The sequence below is a fragment of the Castor canadensis genome, chromosome 11, assembly GCF_047511655.1.
Source record: "Castor canadensis chromosome 11, mCasCan1.hap1v2, whole genome shotgun sequence".
In the NCBI taxonomy this organism is placed as follows: domain Eukaryota; kingdom Metazoa; phylum Chordata; class Mammalia; order Rodentia; family Castoridae; genus Castor; species Castor canadensis.
Genome location: NC_133396.1, coordinates 27,418,414 through 27,435,954, shown reverse-complemented (window position 1 = coordinate 27,435,954; position 17,541 = coordinate 27,418,414). Strand labels below are relative to the sequence as shown.

At 35.9% G+C, this 17,541-nt stretch overlaps 1 protein-coding gene across 16 annotated transcripts in view; it reads left to right on the top strand.

The window, feature by feature from the left end:
* Positions 1-17,541, top strand: part of Spag9 (sperm associated antigen 9) — a 125,700-nt gene that overhangs the window by 94,741 nt on the left and 13,418 nt on the right. For 9 of the 16 annotated variants that reach the window (XM_074046050.1, XM_074046053.1, XM_074046052.1 and 6 more), the window contains 13 exons: positions 70-243; positions 1,281-1,410; positions 1,892-1,981; positions 2,563-2,730; positions 3,358-3,529; positions 6,231-6,464; positions 6,693-6,888; positions 7,781-7,906; positions 9,164-9,244; positions 9,931-9,998; positions 12,618-12,766; positions 14,166-14,337; positions 16,627-16,740. In XM_074046050.1, coding sequence (XP_073902151.1) covers positions 70-243; positions 1,281-1,410; positions 1,892-1,981; positions 2,563-2,730; positions 3,358-3,529; positions 6,231-6,464; positions 6,693-6,888; positions 7,781-7,906; positions 9,164-9,244; positions 9,931-9,998; positions 12,618-12,766; positions 14,166-14,337; positions 16,627-16,740 — 1,874 coding nt within the window. The remainder of the gene's footprint in view (positions 1-69; positions 244-1,280; positions 1,411-1,891; positions 1,982-2,562; positions 2,731-3,357; positions 3,530-6,230; positions 6,465-6,692; positions 6,889-7,780; positions 7,907-9,163; positions 9,245-9,930; positions 9,999-12,617; positions 12,767-14,165; positions 14,338-16,626; positions 16,741-17,541) is intronic. The other 7 variants (XM_074046054.1, XM_074046051.1, XM_020175950.2 and 4 more) reach the window with 1 other exon arrangement.

Sequence of the window (17,541 nt, the reverse complement as noted above, 5' to 3'; positions counted from 1 at the left end):
AAAAATTTGTTGAAAATTGTGGATTATTCTTTATAGTGCATGTGATAGGCACAATTTATCCTTTCTTAGTTTCAGCCGACTATTCAGCTCCTCAAGTAATACAACAAAGAAGCCTGAACCACCTGTTAATTTGAAGTACAATGCACCCACCTCTCATGTTACTCCTTCTGTCAAGAAAAGAAGCAGCACTTTATCTCAGCTCCCTGGGGATAAGTCCAAAGCCTTCGATTTCCTTAGTGAAGAGTGAGTATTTTCCAGACTAATGATCATAACCAAAGTAAACTAAGAGGTTAGAGTTTCCTTGTGTCTTATCAGCTCTTTTATAAGGGTTCAGATAAATATATAAAGAAACTATTTCTGTAAGTTGTCAACCTTTAAACAAATTACTTGTAGCCAATACTTTTTATGAAAATTGCATTTCTGTTTCTATGAACAGAAGGATTATTTTTTTTTAAATGCCTAATTTTTGTTGATAGGACATTGATCAACACTAATACAAATGTTAAAGGCTTATGTAAGCCATTACCCTAAATGTTTGAACATTTCCTTTGGTGTCAAAGGACTTGATTTTCCCTTTTGACTCTGCTACTCATTAGGTACATACACTTGGATAAATTTACCTGTTAGAGCCCATTTTCTGCCTGAAAAATGATTGTAACTTACCTCTCAAAGGTGTTAGGATTATACTGTGCAGTATCTGTAAAGCATCCAACATATAGGTAGATTTGTTAACTGTGATCTACACAGCAGGCCACCTCATAAAAATTTAAAGAATCAAAAGAAAAATTACTTTTAGAATCATTTTCATCTTTGCTCTATAGCTCCAAAGCTTAGTAAGTCAATTTGCATTTTTGTCTTCTGAAATAAGTTAGTAGGATTTAAAATTTAATATAGATTATCATGTAAGTAGATACTGAATTGTTTTTCTTTTAGTCACTTCTAGCACAGTCCCTGGCACTGGAAATTTCTCAGTATTTGTTGAATAAACAAGAAGAGGAAGAGCTGAAATTACTTCAGAATTTTTTTCTTTTATATATTCAGTATCTGAAACCTGATAGAAATTAGTAGGACAGGCCATTTTACTAACCTGTTGAAGCTCTGCTACACAGCTTTAATAAATCACTTTTTAAAGAACTGTTGCAGTCTGAATGACCAAGCTTGGGATCAAGTAATTTTTGTTGTTTGTTTGAGGTTTTTTTTTTTTTGCTATTTTTGCAAGAGAGAGGAGATACACTTTTGTTATATTCACTTAATTGAGAAAGGAAATCTCATCCTTTTAGATCCGAGGCTAGTTTAGCCTCACGCAGAGAACAGAAGAGAGAACAGTACCGTCAGGTAAAGGCACATGTTCAGAAGGAAGATGGTAGAGTGCAAGCTTTTGGCTGGAGTCTGCCTCAGAAGTACAAACAGGTAACTTGTGAATGTGCTAAGTGTCTAACGGAAAATATCGAGAAAGAAGAGAGTACTCTTGACATTGATCAGTAAAGGATTTTAAATACAAATCCTAAACATGCTCATTTCAAGCTACTTGGTCTCAGCACACGTTTAGAGATGTGTGGAGGGTAGTAGTTTTCAGGCTGTTTTCTAGAGCCCTGGAGTGTGCATGAAACACTTCTGTGTTTGTATCCCTAAAACACTCAGCACATTTGTGTACAAACATGCACACATGTGTGCATTAGTGCCTCTTTTCTGAGTTCCCTGAGTTTCCTACTTCTTTTCTTTAATTACTACTTGATTTTCTGCTTATTTTTCAAGTAAGAATGACAGATTCAACCTGAACTTGATTTCAGGAGCACATATGTAGCAACAGAGCTTGCCAATATGTCATAGTTCTGTAAGAAGTTCATTTTTGATGAGGCTTTCACCAATGTGTGTTCCCCTCCCTTAATAGGTAACCAATGGTCAAGGGGAAAATAAGATGAAAAATTTACCCGTGCCTGTCTATCTCAGACCTCTAGATGAAAAAGATGCATCAATGAAGGTAAGCTAGTTATGAAATTACAGGAGATAGTTCCCAAACTCTGGGTAGATTTTTTTTTTCTAAAACAGAAAATGTTTTATTACTGCATTTGTAGTGAGATTTTTGATCATTTTATAGCTTTAAAATATTAAAGAACTGTGTTTAGGCAGGATTGTGTGGCTTATGCTTATAAGCCCAGCTACTTGGAAGGTGGAGATTTAGGAGGATCATGGTTTGAGACCAGTCCAGGCAAAAAAGTTAGTGAGACCTCATATCACAAAACAAAAGAAAAGTGGGATGTGGTGAAGCACAACTATAATCCCAGCTATGAAGGAAGCATAAGTAGGAGGATAGAAATCCAGGCTGGCCAGAGCAAAAATATGAGACCCAATCTCAAAAATAACCAAAGCAGAAAGTGTGGAGGGTGTGGCTCAAGTGATAGAGTGCCCTCAGTGTGAGACCCTGAGGTCAAAGCCCAGTATGGCCAAAAACAAACTACCATGAATTATTTTAAGAAAAGGTTATAATTTTTACATAGTTGTAGAGAGAAAAATGACGTAATAATACCTTTCTTCTCTCTCCATCTCTGCCAATCTGAGAAGCTCTGGTGTGCTGTTGGAGTCAATTTATCTGGTGGAAAGACCAGAGATGGCGGTTCTGTTGTTGGAGCAAGTGTCTTTTATAAGGACATTGCTGGCTTGGATACTGAAAGCAGTAAACAGCGAAGTGCATCTCAGAGTAGTTTGGATAAGTTAGATCAGGAACTTAAGGTAAGTGTAACTTCCTGGTTTATGAGAGTATTAGTTTAGCTCTAAAGGCCAAAATTTAAGTCAGGGTCCAACCTCTAATTGGGATTGCTATGCACTTGCTGATTCTCCCCCACTTCTTTTAAAATGGTTTTATTGAGGTGCTATTTACATACAATCAAGTGTTTACTTGAATAGCTACAGTTCAGTCTTGCCAAATATATACATGTATGTAACCACCACCAAAAGAACATATACACTATTTATATCACTGATCTGTAATTTTTAGTCTAGTAACTAGTACTAATAAGTGTTTATATTTTTATTCTTCTAAATAAAGTGGAAATAAGTTTGAAGTTGTATTGCTGGGCCAGGTGTGGTGGTGCGTGCCTATAATCCCAGCTACCTGGGAGATGGAGATTGGGAGGATCAAGGTCTGAGACTACAAAAAATAACATGTTAAAAAAGGCTGGCAGAGTAGCTCAAGTGGTAAATTACCTGCCTATCAAGCAAGAGGCCCAGAGTTCAAATGTCAGTACTGCTTCACCCTACCCTAAAAAGTATTGTCTTTTACTGTAATGACACAACCTTAGGAATATTTACACATGCATATGATTTAAAACATTCATTTTCCTTACTTTGGCTACTTAGGAACAGCAGAAGGAGTTAAAAAATCAAGAAGAATTATCCAGCCAAGTCTGGATCTGTACCAGTACTCATTCAGCTACAAAAGTTATCATCATTGATGCTATTCAACCAGGCAACATCCTAGATAGTTTCACTGTTTGCAACTCTCATGTTTTGTGCATTGCAAGTGTCCCAGGTAAGAATGAGTCCTGCATCTCTCTTTCCACTGTCTACACCTCCTTCTAGTCAGGAACAGAATTGGCTGCAGGAACAGAATTTATTTATGCACTTCTTCTCATAGAATTTATGTCCTACTTCGAGAAGATCAAAATAAACTGAGCCATTGGATAAGCAAGATATTTTCAAATGTTGAAAAATACTATAAAAGGGCTGGCAGAGTGGCTCAAGTGGTAGAGGCGTGCCTAGCAAGCGTGAGGCCATAAGTTCAAACCCTAATACTGCAAAAAAAAAAAAAGAAAAAAGAAAAAGAAAAATATTGTGAAGAGAATAAAATAATAGTAATATGAACTAATACCTGGGAGGCAAAGGACAAGGAGCCATTTTGGATTAATTAGTAAAGGAAGTTCTGCTAAAGTTCTGGATTAAATGTACAATGTGGAACCATTAATTCAAAAATTGAAAAGTCCTAGGCTGAATATTATTCAGCCATAAAGGAATGACATTCTTTTATTTTATTTTATTATGATAAGAATACTTAATATGAGGCTGGTGGAGTGGCTCAAGTGGTAGAGCACCTGCCTAGCAAGCATGAAGCCCTGAGTTTAAAAAAAAAAAAAAACAGTTACTAATGAAATTTTTTTGACACAGGGTCTTGCTATGTAGCCCAGACTGGCCTCAAACCTCAAGGTCCTGTTTTCCTCAGCCGCCTGATTGCTGGGATTATAGATAATGTGCCACAAGGCCTGGCTCTATTAATAACCTTTTCTCTGTACAATACAGTATTGCTGTCTATGGGTAAAAGTTCTGACATGATATAATATGGATGAACCTTGTAAACACACTGAATGAATTAAATCAGACACAAAAGGACATATGGTGTATGATTCCATTTATGAGAGATACCTAAAACAGGCAAATTCAAAAGACTGAAGGAAATAAGAGGTTACCAAGGGGTGGAGTAAGAGAGAATAGAGTTATTGTTTAATGGGCATAGAATTTCTATGTGAGATGATGGGAAATTTTTAGAAATAGTTATTGGTGATGGATGTGAAATATTGCTAATGTAACTGGTGCCAATGAATTGTACGCCTTAAAATGGCTAAAATAAAGCTGGGCAAGGTGGTATACACCTGTAATCCCAGCACATGAAAAGCTGAGGCAGGAGGATAATGAGTTCTAGGGGAACCTGGAACACACAGAGAAACTCTGTCTCTGAAAAAAATAATAAAGGCTAAAATAACTTTTATATCACTTATAAAAACTTTTACTCTAATGTGATATGAATAAAAACAATTTTCTAAATAAAAACACTGTGGAGCTTTATCTTTATACTATAAATGTCTTACTAATATATTAAGCCACTTAGACTAATTAACTTTTAATGGTAGTAGATAGAAGCCCTTATTTCAAACAGTAATTTTTTTTTAAATTGTTTTTAACCTCAGGTGGCTGCAGAGGCTCTCATTAAGAACAGAAGTGTCTCATCCTAGTTCTCAATATGTACTTTGCCCAATTTCTAATCCATATGAAAAGACTCCTAAAAGATCTTTGTAGTCAGATCTAAGATTGTATTACAAATTTTAAAATCGTCCTTGAACAAAATGACCCTCCTCAGATCTTGCTTCTGTTAAGTGGTAAAAACCACAATGGAAATTGACTCTTCTAAAAGTTGTATTTACTCCAATTTTGTTTTGTGTGTGAGTAGCTATTGTTGAGGTTTGATTCATTTATATTTGCTCTGTGTTTCTTTGATTAGGAAATATTCTTCATATATGTCCTATTTGTACCTTGAAAATCTCGTCTTGGATTTCATAAGACATTGTCTAACTTTTGCCTTAATATGAGCGTCATCTGGTGAATTCTGAAACATCAGTAGAAAGCTAATGCTGTTTGGCATTTGTTCCATTCAAATGTTAATTTCAGATGGGAGTATAAACTAGTAGATAGAGTTAATAGAGCTAGTTTGAATTAATCTGTTTTTATGTTTGGGGGGAAAAAAAACAAGATGTGATATGGAAGTACATGTTTTACCATTGTTGCTTGGCCACATTTGTTAACTGATCACATTGCATTGCATATTGGCTGCTTGAAAACTGATCAGTTTTCTTCATTATTTATTATGTAAATAAGCTTGGGGGGGTGGTTCTGGGGTTTGAACTCAGGGCCTTGTACTTGCTAGGCAGGCGCTCCACCACTTGAGCCGTGTCCCTAGCCCCAAATTTTCAATTCCTGTTATATGAGACCCTTTCCTGGTTTTTAAATTATTATTGTCTAAAATTAAGAAATCCAGGTTATATCTTTAAAAAAAACTTCTTAAAATGTTTTTCATTTATACTAACAGAAATATTATTTTACTTTTTATTTTCCCATTTTGTCTAGGTTAGTTCAAATAAATTTGATGCTGTCATCTTGGCAGTGTTTTTTGCTTGTTTGTTTTTAATGCAGATTGGCATTTGAACTCAGGGCCTACAGCCCTTTTTTGTGAAGGGTTTTTTCAAGATAGGATCTCCAGCTGTTTGCCCGAGCTGACTTTCAACTGTATCCTCCTGATCTCTGCCTCTTGAGTAGCTAGGATTACAGTCGTGAGCCACCAGCGCCCAGCTTGACAGTATATTTTAATAGTTGTATGTCTCACTCACACACACTTATCTCAAATCTAGAGTTGCTTTAATGGGAAAAATGCTGTTTATAGGGATTCACTTAACTATTAGAAGAAGTTGGTCTCTTTTCAGGAGCCCGGGAAACAGACTATCCTGCAGGAGAAGAGCTTTCAGAATCTGGTCAGGTGGACAAAGCGTCTTTATGCGGAAGCATGACCAGCAACAGCTCAGCAGAGACGGACAGTTTGTTGGGAGGCATTACAGTGGTTGGTTGCTCCACAGAAAGTGTGACAGGAACTGCCACTTCCCCTAGTACCAATGGTGCTTCTCCAGTGATAGAAAAACCACCAGGTAAACCTGTTCTTGTTTGCCGTCTGTGTAGAGTGTGAGCCTACCCCAAGATGTCCCATTGTCAACTTGTGGATCTTCAAGTAATGATGCAAGAGCTGGAAAAAAAGATCCATAATGCCTCTACCATGAAATTAAGAGTTCTCAGTTTCACAGTACAGTGAAGGAGGGGTTGGTGAAGTAGAGTTCCGTAGCAGCTCAAACTTAGAGTATTTTTTTTGTATTTTATAGAAATGGAGGTGGAGAATAGTGAAGTTGATGAAAATGTTCCAACAGCAGAAGAAGCAACTGAAGCCACAGAAGGCCATGCAGGCTCTACTGAAGATACTGTAGACATCTCCCAAACTGGCGTGTACACAGAACATGTTTTTACAGATCCTTTAGGAGCTCAAATTCCAGAAGACCTCTCCCCAGTGTATCAATCAAGGTCTGCACCCTAAGTCAGTAACCTGGGAGACTGGATAGAGTGCATAAATAAAAAGAACCAAAATAATGTCAAATAGCCAAAATATTACCACTAACTGGCATCCTTATAGTGGACTAAAAGATGTTACTGCTTTTTCCCGTTGTTTTCCTCTGTTCCCTGCTGGTTATTCTCTGTGGATACTTTTCTTCCCCCATCTCTTCTCTATTTCTTCCAACATTAAAAAAAAAAAAATCTTATCCACAAAGTAGATTAATCTAGACCCATTTAGTAAATTCTTTATTTCTTCTTTTTTTCCTCTCTCTCTTTTTTGCCTTCTCTAGAGCCTCTTAGATGAGGGTCTCTAAACTGAATCCTTTTTACAATTTAAGATTATTTCTTAGTTTATAGAACTTGAGTCTATTAACATTTAATCATTAATTTAGTAATAAAGTTATGTTTTGAATTTGATTGCTAAATGTGCCTTGGCAATCCAAAAGAAAGGTTTAGGATTAGAATATAAGTATATTTCAACCTAATTTATTTTAGAAAATTCTTTATACAACAGCCTCCTGTGTGGTTTGGTGTATGGGTGTATGTGTGTTTGAAACATCCCCCAGAAGAAACTATCATGAACTTCAAGATAAATATAAGGGAGAATAATAGTCTGCGTATTAACTGCTAAATTTCATTACCATGTCTTATTCCCTTATATGTACTTTGGGCCTCCTAGTGTTTTACTATTTCTGGTACAATCATTCAGATATTTAATATTTAACATTAGCTTTTTTGGAACTTCAGTGTTTGATTTTTTTTTTTGTAGTTATAAACTTAAATGCAGAAATGTTTAGTCCCTGAAACTAAGTATACTATAAGTATACTTACACTTTTTTTTTCTTGTGCTCCACCTTCCCAGTAATGACTCAGATATGTATAAAGATCAAATATCAGTATTGCCAAATGAACAGGACCTGGTGAGAGAAGAAGCCCAGAAAATGAGTAGTCTTTTACCAACCATGTGGCTTGGAGCTCAAAATGGCTGGTAAGTGTTAGCACTTCTAATACGACAATATCTTTAGTCCTGACATTATACTTTTGGAAAACAAAAGATAAGTAAGTAAAATGGGTAAACACAAATGCAAACAAAAAGAGTTTACATTTTTTGTTAACTCTTTATACAAAGAACTTTATATGCACATGAACTTTGAAGTTTAATTGAAACTACCTCATAAACTAGACTTGTATTTGTTTTGAATGGCAAACTGTATTTTTTTGCCATAGAATGTTCTCTTTATATAATACTCTTACAAGAAGAGGTAAGTAAGATTTTAAAGTCTGGTTAGTTTAGAAATAGAAGATCCTGAACAGCACAGAGACGAAGAATTATTGATACAAAGAATGTTTATACTAGGCACTGGTGGCTCACACCTGTAATCCAACCTACTCAAGAAGAATGTTCATATAGATTGGGATGTTGGCAGGAAAAACTAGGGATTAAACTAATGTGTTTGGCTGTGGGAAAGAAGGCCCAGTCCCAAACATAACTTTTTGGTAGAGTTGCTAGAAACCAGAGCAAATGAAGCCTGAAAGCTCAGAGGATAATAACTAACATTATATAGTTTGTTCACTTTCTAGTAGCATGGGGAATCTTATAGAGGTTAAGTAAGATGACCCATGTTTCTTTTCCATAGGGGTACAGTACTATGAAATGAGGGATCAGTAAGCCTTTTGTGACTGTTCCAATACAACTTTAAGTTTGGACATGAAGATTTGAATTTCATTTAAAATCTCACATCATGAAATGCTCTTCTTTTAATTTTTTCCCCTAACCATTTAAAAATACAAAAATTAACTCTTTATTTGCAGGCTATACTAAAACAAGTAGCTGCCTGGATCTGTCCTATAGGTCATAGTGACTATCTGATATGAATGACTCTGTCACCCAAAAGTTCAATGTAGTAAAGATGTGAAATAATTCATAGAAAGGGTTTTATCCAGAAACTGAAGTATGGGGCAATCTAAAACTATCTGGTGCCTTTAAGTGGTATTACTAGTTAATACTAAGCACTAGTCCTGACTTTTCAGTTTCTGTGTGTTTCTGTTTCTTTGAACAGCCTATTTCTCTGTCTTGGGCCTACCCTGGCCCTCATTTTTGTTTTCTGACTATTATACAAAGCAGGAGCACCTTTTCCTAAAATTTGCATGTTACTCTTCTTTCCTCTTGGAAAAACTCTGTGGTCATTATAAGCAACAACTTGATATTCTCTATGCTTTACCTGTCTTAACTTTGTTCCTGCAGTTTGTATGTCCATTCATCTGTAGCCCAGTGGAGGAAATGTCTCCATTCAATTAAACTTAAAGACTCGATTCTCAGTATTGTGTAAGTTTTATTTTTTAAATTCTTCCTTTTAAAAGTGTTTATTCTTGTATAAACTACAGTTTTAAGACTGTTAAAGTTAATATGTATTGCATGACTAAATCAATATCCAAGTGTAGTTGGTTGATTTTAACTATTTCTAACTAGAGAAGTTGAGCAAGAATGCAATTTTGTAATAGAAAGTAAAGTAGAAAATGTTTAAGAAAAAGAGAAAACTTACCAGACTGATACTTCACTTTAGTACCTGAGGGAGAGAACCAATACCTATTAACTTGTGTGTGTTTTAGAATATTCTTTATAGTTTTTGAATATGTTGGTTGGGGCATTAGTTTGCTAGTCCTTTTTTACATTTTGACTACCAAAATTCTGACAAGTTTTGTCTCTCAGTTCACAGAGCTGACTGTTTTACTCAAGGGGTTGTCTCTGGTTCTTAGAGTGATGAGAGGAGGAGCTTAGGTGAAAAACGCAAACAACTGAGATAGTACATGTGCTGTTTATTTGGTTCAGCTGACATGTTTCATAGCAAGATGCTCACAGCGAAGGCAGCAGGGTGTTTGTTCATTTAAGGCTATGTCAGTGCCTCATCTCACTACAAACCGGCCCTTTAAGAGGTTCTGCATTTGTGCAAAAGCATATGGTCTATTCTGTGTTCTCAGTGGAGGTTCTGAAACCCCCTTTCCTGTTTGCAGACATGTGAAAGGAATCGTGTTAGTGGCTCTGGCTGATGGCACCCTCGCAATCTTTCACAGAGGAGTTGGTGAGTGATTAGGAATATATAACACGTACCCTAAATTTTTGCTTTGCATTTTCAAGCAGATTGGCTTTTATGTTTTAAAGAAATGATATTTAAGAGGGCAAAGAATAAAGGTTTAATGTTAACAATATATGACATCAGAAAATATATGAGCCTTTGTAGAGGTATGCATTGATAGTGTACTTGTTAGAAAATGTATTTACCATAGTGAATGAGGAATTTTAGCTTTTTTTGTGGGGAGGGGGACCATAATACGGTGGAGGCATTCGTTTTACACTCAAAACAAATTTATTTTCTCAGTTAGAAAATAAATTGATAAGATTAGTTTTTCTTTTGTCCTGGGTTGTGTGTGTGTGTGTATGTGTATGTACATATATATAATATATAATGTATATTTTTTACAAAGGACAAAAAAGTGTTTTTCTCACCTTGTCCTATGTTTTAAAGATAATTTGCATCTACTTACATTTGGGGAGTTTTGAGGTTATTTTTGGTAGTACTGGGGTTTGCACTCTACCTCTTGAGCTACACCTCCAGCCATTTTTTGCTTTAGTTATTTTTCAGATAGGGTCTCCGCTTTTTGCAATGGTAGAACTTGGAACACAATCCTCCTACCTCTGCCTCCCATGTGGCTGAGATTAAAGGCATGCACTACCACACCTGGCTCATTTGGAAAGTTTTCTTTAAAAACATTTTTAATTGAAGAAATTTTTAGTCATTTTAATGTTTAAAACTATTGTTTCTACCATTACAGACAGAATGGTTTGAGAAAAACTTGCCTAGAATGGGTTAAATTAAGGGAATTTAACTCTTTGGCAGATGTGTCATCCAAATGATACTTAATTTTCTACCCACTAGGTAGGTAGATCAGGGAAGAATTATGAAAATATAGGTATACTGAATTTGGATTTTAGCAAGTCTTTTCACAAAATTTCATATCCTTTTGGGCTTAAAGATATGTGAGGTACAATATTGCTCTCATTTCATTCTGGTTTCCCTGGTGTTTGTTGGATTGTGATTGATATTTATTCTTCCCTTAAATTATCTTTACATTAAATATATAGCATACATTCTTATTGAATTACTGTTTGTTCCTCTACAGACACTGGGAAATATCACTCTTATAATTTTAACTCAGTATTGCTGTTTTGCTGTTGAGAATTGTTATGTTTACTTAATTTTTACTCCTTTGAACATCCCTTTAGCACTGCTACTTAGAGTTCAGTGCCTATATATAAATTAATTCTTACTAGTTCTTTATGATAAAGCACAGAGAGAATATTACAGAAGTTTAGAGCAAATCAGCAGAAAAATTTTACTTATTGTATATCTAATAATAAAATTGTCATACTTTTGTAACTGCAAAAAAAGATGTGAGGTAGATGGCATTTAGACACCTTTGTAACTGTAGAGATTGCTGGTTAGTGACTTCATATTATCAAAGAGGGAGCTTTATTTTACCTTGTTTAGGCCCTATATAGAATTTTATTTGTTTAATCTTTCATAACAACTTATGAGGAAGGTTCTGTTGCCTTCCTCATTTTATAGATGAGAAAATTGAGGCACAGAGCATTTTAGTCACCTGTTCATGGCCTTTCAACTAGTAAATGAAAAAAATTAAATAATGTTTTGATAAGCTGAATCCAAAATCATATTGACAGAATAAGACAAAGTACATTTATTAAAGATCAATGTAAAGTACTGCTTTGGAGTTCAGAAGAGCAAGACATTTCTGAGGAGTGAGAATTACCTAAAGGTTGACTGTAACTCAATTTGAGGCAGTTCACTTTTAAAACCTCTTAGAAACAAAATGTCCAGAACAGGGCTGGTGATCCTGCTGTACTTGGCTGGTTTGACAACATATGGGCATCAAGAAAGCAGAATGAGAATGAAAAGTCTATAAACATAATAGGTACAAAGCACATGCCACAGATGCTTAGTTTTGGAAGGAAAAGACATTTGGCCATAACAAAGTTAGGACTATTTATTCTTTGTGTTTCCACTGGACAGAACTGTAGTCTAATGAATGATAATACACAAGTGTCATTTGGCACTCAAAGTTTTGGATTTGGGAGCATTTCAGATTTCAGATTTACAGATTAGGGAATGTTCAAACTGTATGCACAATTTCTAAAGTGTTAGTAATGTGTTGCCCTCAATATCTACCCAAGGAAAATCCATTAAAATGCTAGTGACTGAAGGCATATTATCCCCCAGATAACCTTAAATCCATTTGTGTGTGTGTGTATGTGACTGCTAGGTATTGAACCCAGTATTATACATAATAGACTAGCACTCTGAGCTATACCTTCTGCTTTAAGCCCATTTTAATTCTAAAAATACTATCTTGCATCACTGCTTTTGAAAGCCTGTTTTAAAGGGGGTCCAGATACTGGGTGGCAAATTGAATCAGGTGACTTTTTTTTTTGGCAAAACTGGGAGTTGGACTAGGGCCTTGCACTTGTAAGGCAGGCGCTCTACCACTTAAGCTTCTCTAATAGCCCTCAGATGAGATCACCTTTGAGATCTCTTTGAACTTTTCAGTTTATGCAGATAAAAGATACCTTTGATTCATCAATACGAAGTGCTATGATTAACTATGACATATTTCTTGTTTTAAAGATGGGCAGTGGGACTTGTCAAACTATCACCTCTTAGACCTTGGACGGCCTCACCATTCCATCCGATGCATGACTGTAGTGCATGACAAAGTCTGGTGTGGCTATAGGAACAAAATCTACGTGGTTCAACCAAAGGCTATGAAGATAGAGGCAAGTTAGCTTATATTTTCTACGTTTACTGAATTTATGTTACCCAAACACTATAAACCTATTTATTTTTAGCTTCTTTAGAAATTTTTTTTTGAATCTGTGTGTTTTATAGCAGCACCTCAGTGGTACTTTTTTAATGTCTTAGCTTTCTATGTTACTTCACTTCCCTTGTCATTTTTGACTATGAGGGTAGGTTAAATCTGAGGGGGGTTTTTTGTTTTGTTTTTTGTTTTTTGATGGGGGTACTGGGGTTTGAACTCAGGGCCTCAACTTGCTAGGAAGGTGCTGTGCTGCTTGAATCACTCCTCCAGCCCTTTTGTGTGTGTATGTGTGTGTTGGATATTTTCAGAGCTAGGGTCTCACAAACTATTTGCCCAGACTGGCTTTGAACCGTGATCTTCCTGATCTTTGTCTCCAGAGTAGCTAAGGTTACACGTGTGACCCACCAGTGTCCATTTGTGTTGTTTTTTAAGAAAGAGGATTCACATGTAACTGTTACAGGTCTGTACGTGTATCTGTAGATGTATATGGATTTTATATGAATACATGGTTCTTAATATGTTTAATGATACAAGGATTGATTGAGAGGAGGATTCCCAAGTCCCCCATGCCCACCCCATGTGTATCCAGGCACATCCACAGTATGTCACAAACTGAGAAATGACATTCAGTGAGAATTCATTGTAAAAACAAAAATCTCTTAGTATTGTTTCCTTTAAAAGTTTTTGTCACAATATAGAAATTCATTCTAAGTATTTAAAAAAAAAAATAAAACCTTGGCCTAGTGGAATGATTCAAGTGGTATAGCACCTGGGCCTTGAGTTCAAACCCCAATACTACCCCCCAAAAAAAAAAAACCAAAAAAACTTTACAAGAAGAAAGTTTTAAGATGAAATTTCTACTTTTCCCCTACCCCAGATTCTATTCCCTTCTTTAGAAAACCCAGGGTTAACCATTTGGTGTTTATTTTTCATGCCTACTTTTTTTTTTTGGAACTTGTATGCTACCACTTGATCCACTCTTTATACAACAGTGTGGGTTCTTTTTGTTTAATTATGAATAGGATCTTACCTCATGTGTTGTTCTGCAGCAACACAAAATTCTGAATAATAATCTCTGTTGAACACTGTCAAACAGTGTGGATGTGCCAGCATTGCTTTCATAAGTTATACATTACTAATGTCTGATAGCGTTTGGTTCTTTTTTCTTAATTTATTTCTGTATTTATTTATTTTGCATCCTAGGATGAAAGAAATCATGTACAGAAGAGTAGTTGTATCAAGTAAATAATATTTAGGCCCCTCCTTTAATAGTCTCTAAATTATTATGCATGTTATTAGTTTTTAAACATGATCTCCTATCTAACAAAAGTAACTTTGTGTTTGGACATCTCTCCTAGAAATCATTTGATGCACACCCCAGGAAGGAGAGCCAAGTAAGGCAGCTTGCGTGGGTGGGTGACGGTGTGTGGGTCTCCATTCGTTTGGATTCCACGCTCCGTCTCTATCATGCTCATACCTACCAACATCTACAGGACGTGGACATTGAACCTTATGTAAGCAAAATGTTAGGTAAGCTTTCAAAACCTTTTCTCTTTGCCAAAGAGAAAGTTTTGTTTTTATTTGTTTGTTTGTTTGTGGTACAACAGATCAAACCCAGGATCTTGCACATGCTAGGTAAACATGCCACTACTGAGCTACACCTCCTTTTTAAATGGTCTGAATGGACCAGTGAATAAATCGCTTCAGTAATAGTGAACTCTTATCACTGAAAGTATTGGGCAGATGCTTCATTGTATCTTGTGAAACTTGAGGATGTTTTTGATTCATTCTTTCTTATTCCCCACATCTAATTCATCACCAAGAATTCTTGTCAAGTCTAAAAATGTCTGAAATTAATTACTTCTCTATCTTGACCACTATTCCCCTAAGCCAGGTTATCATTCTTTGTCCTCTGGATAATGTTGTGCCTCCTACATGTTCTCCCTGTTTCCATTCCAATCTATTCTTTGCACAGTGACCAACCTTCATATACTTCTCCTCTTGCCTTCAGTGGGGTGATATTTTGTATCATGACTAGGCAGTCTTACAGTGGTTCAGAGTAATCTGCTCAATTTCTTCTACCCATACTGACCTTCCCATTTCAGGACCCTCACAGGTACTATATCCTCTGCCTAACAAATTCTTCTTGGCTTTTTTTACTTAGCTGTCAGGTCACATACCATATCCAAAAGGAACCTTCATTTAAGTCCTCTCATACTTTTTTTTTCATGGACTTATTAGTGTGATTACACCAGTATTGTATGATTCTTGTTTATTGTCTCTTCCCCCACAGACCATAAGCCCCATGAAGGGCAGGGTCCATATCTGGTCTTGTTCTCTGCCATATATTTTTAGCACCTGATCCAGTACCATGTGACTATTAGGAATGATATAAAAGACTCCTTTCATAAAGAAAAGTTGAACCTGATTAGTGGTTTTTAATCTCTGTCCAGTTATTGCCCTCAGAGAAACTGTGTACCTTCCCCATAGAATCAGGCATGTAGAAACATACACACAAACAAATTCCAGAGTTTAAGTTAAAGATTACTAGCTGAGACTGAATGGAAGTTAAGGCTCCTTCTGACACTAGTTCTATGATTGGGCCCTCAGTTTTGTTTTTGTTTTTGTGGTACTGGGATTTGAACTCAAGACCTTGCACTTTCTAAGCAGACATTCTACCACTTAAGCCCTACCCCAAATCCTTTCCACTTTAGTTACTTTTTGAGTAGGGTCTTGCGTTTATACTCAGGGTATCCTGAACTGTGATCCTCCCACATAGCTGGGATGACCAGCATATGCCATCATGCATAGGTATTGGTTGGAATGGTGGGGAGGGGGTTATGAACTTTTTGCCCAGACTGGCCATGATGTAATCCTCCTGATCTCTGCTTCCTAATAGCTAGATTTCCAGGCGTGAGCCACCATGCCTGGTCCCTCAATTCTTGTAAGTAGAACTTAAGAGTAACTGATGTTGTTTATCTTAAATGTATTATATGTTTAATCATTATACCTCTCAAATCGCTGAAAATAAAATAAAAATCATTTATACAATTTTTTAATATAAAAATGTGTTTATTCTCCCTAAATTATTATTTATTATATCCTGATATTTCTAAACTGCTTTAGAGCCTAATTATATAAACAAGGGAAAAAGTATGTTTTGTTAGCAAAAAATTGTTTTTCTCTAGGCAAAGAAATTTAGGGCAAACCAGGAATTTTGGAGTTTTTTTGTTGTTTGAGGTACTGATGTTTAAACTCAGGGCCTCTGTACTTGCTAGGCAGGTGCTCTACCACTCGAGGCACTTTACCAGCCCTTTTTAGTGTTGGGTATTTTTGAGACAGGATCTCTTGGACTAGTTGTCCGGCTGGCCTTGAACTGAGATCTTTATCTCTGCCACCTGAGTAGCCAGGAATACCTGTGCCTGGGGCAAACCTAAATTTTTTTAACTAATAAAATCAAATCATTTAATTTCCCAACCTAGTAAGCTCTGGTTTTGGTTAGATTTCTTTTTTTTTTTAGTTTGATTTTGCAGCTCCCTAATAAAATTCTGTGTTGTATTTCCTAATGTACTTTATTTCCTTTATACCTTCCTTCTGGCTGACAATGTAATGCTGGCCACTTTTAGAATTTTTTTTCCATTAATCATGACTTGTCTGATAGGTGATAAAGCCAAATAAGAGTTTGCTTTCATGTGCACCTTTAGCAAACATTTTTTTCTGTGTTATATTAAACCAACTACACTAACAGATTTGGGATAGAAAGCAGTGTCTACCATAGTTTCTCAATAAAATATTCTCACTCTTCTCTCCTCTCTACAGGTACTGGAAAACTGGGCTTCTCCTTTGTGAGAATCACAGCTCTTATGGTGTCTTGCAATCGTTTATGGGTAGGGACAGGAAATGGTGTCATTATCTCCATCCCTTTGACAGAAAGTAAGTATATTTTTAGATAATTGTCCCAAGACAAATAGGAAAATTGCAGGAAATAATTGTCTCCACAATTCAGGTAGAAGGAATTGTTTAGATATTAGCAAGTCCATGGTGACTCAGAAAATCAAACTGTTCTTCCACTCTTCTATTTAACTTACAAACTCTAGAAAATAATGGCTTCCAAGCATCAGGACCAGTCTTCATAATTAAATGTTTTCCATTGTAAGAAGTTCTTTTTCTCAATTCAGGTACACAGCCCTATTTCATCTTCAAAATAAAGATTGAAGTCCATTTTTCTTCAGCTTTATTATACCAGTAACTAGACATATTTCCTGTCATACATAGATTGTTTTAAGGATACATTTGTTGTACGGGGGGATTCATTGTGACAATTCCGAATAGGCTTACATTGTCCATTGGTTAGATATATCTCCCTGGCAAATAATTTTTGACATCTTATTTGCTGTATTTGAGGTTTAAAAAGAGTTGTGGAAGAAATTTTTCAGGAGGTCAACAAACCTTTCTTTGTACTAGAGACAAATCATTTAGCCTCTGTTGGAAAAGAACATGACTTGTTATTTTTGTGAACAAAGTGTACCGTTTATGTTTTTCATATGATGTTTCATTACACTGAGCATCCATTAAGTAAGTGTTTCTTGTGTTGCAAAGTGCATGGACAGAGAATAGTTTGAAAAAAAAAATACAATAGTTCATAAAAGAAATATACACCTCAGAGTCATCCTACTTCATTCAGGGGGAAGGGAAGGAAGAGGACTAGAATGTGTATCTAGAGCCTTTAAACAA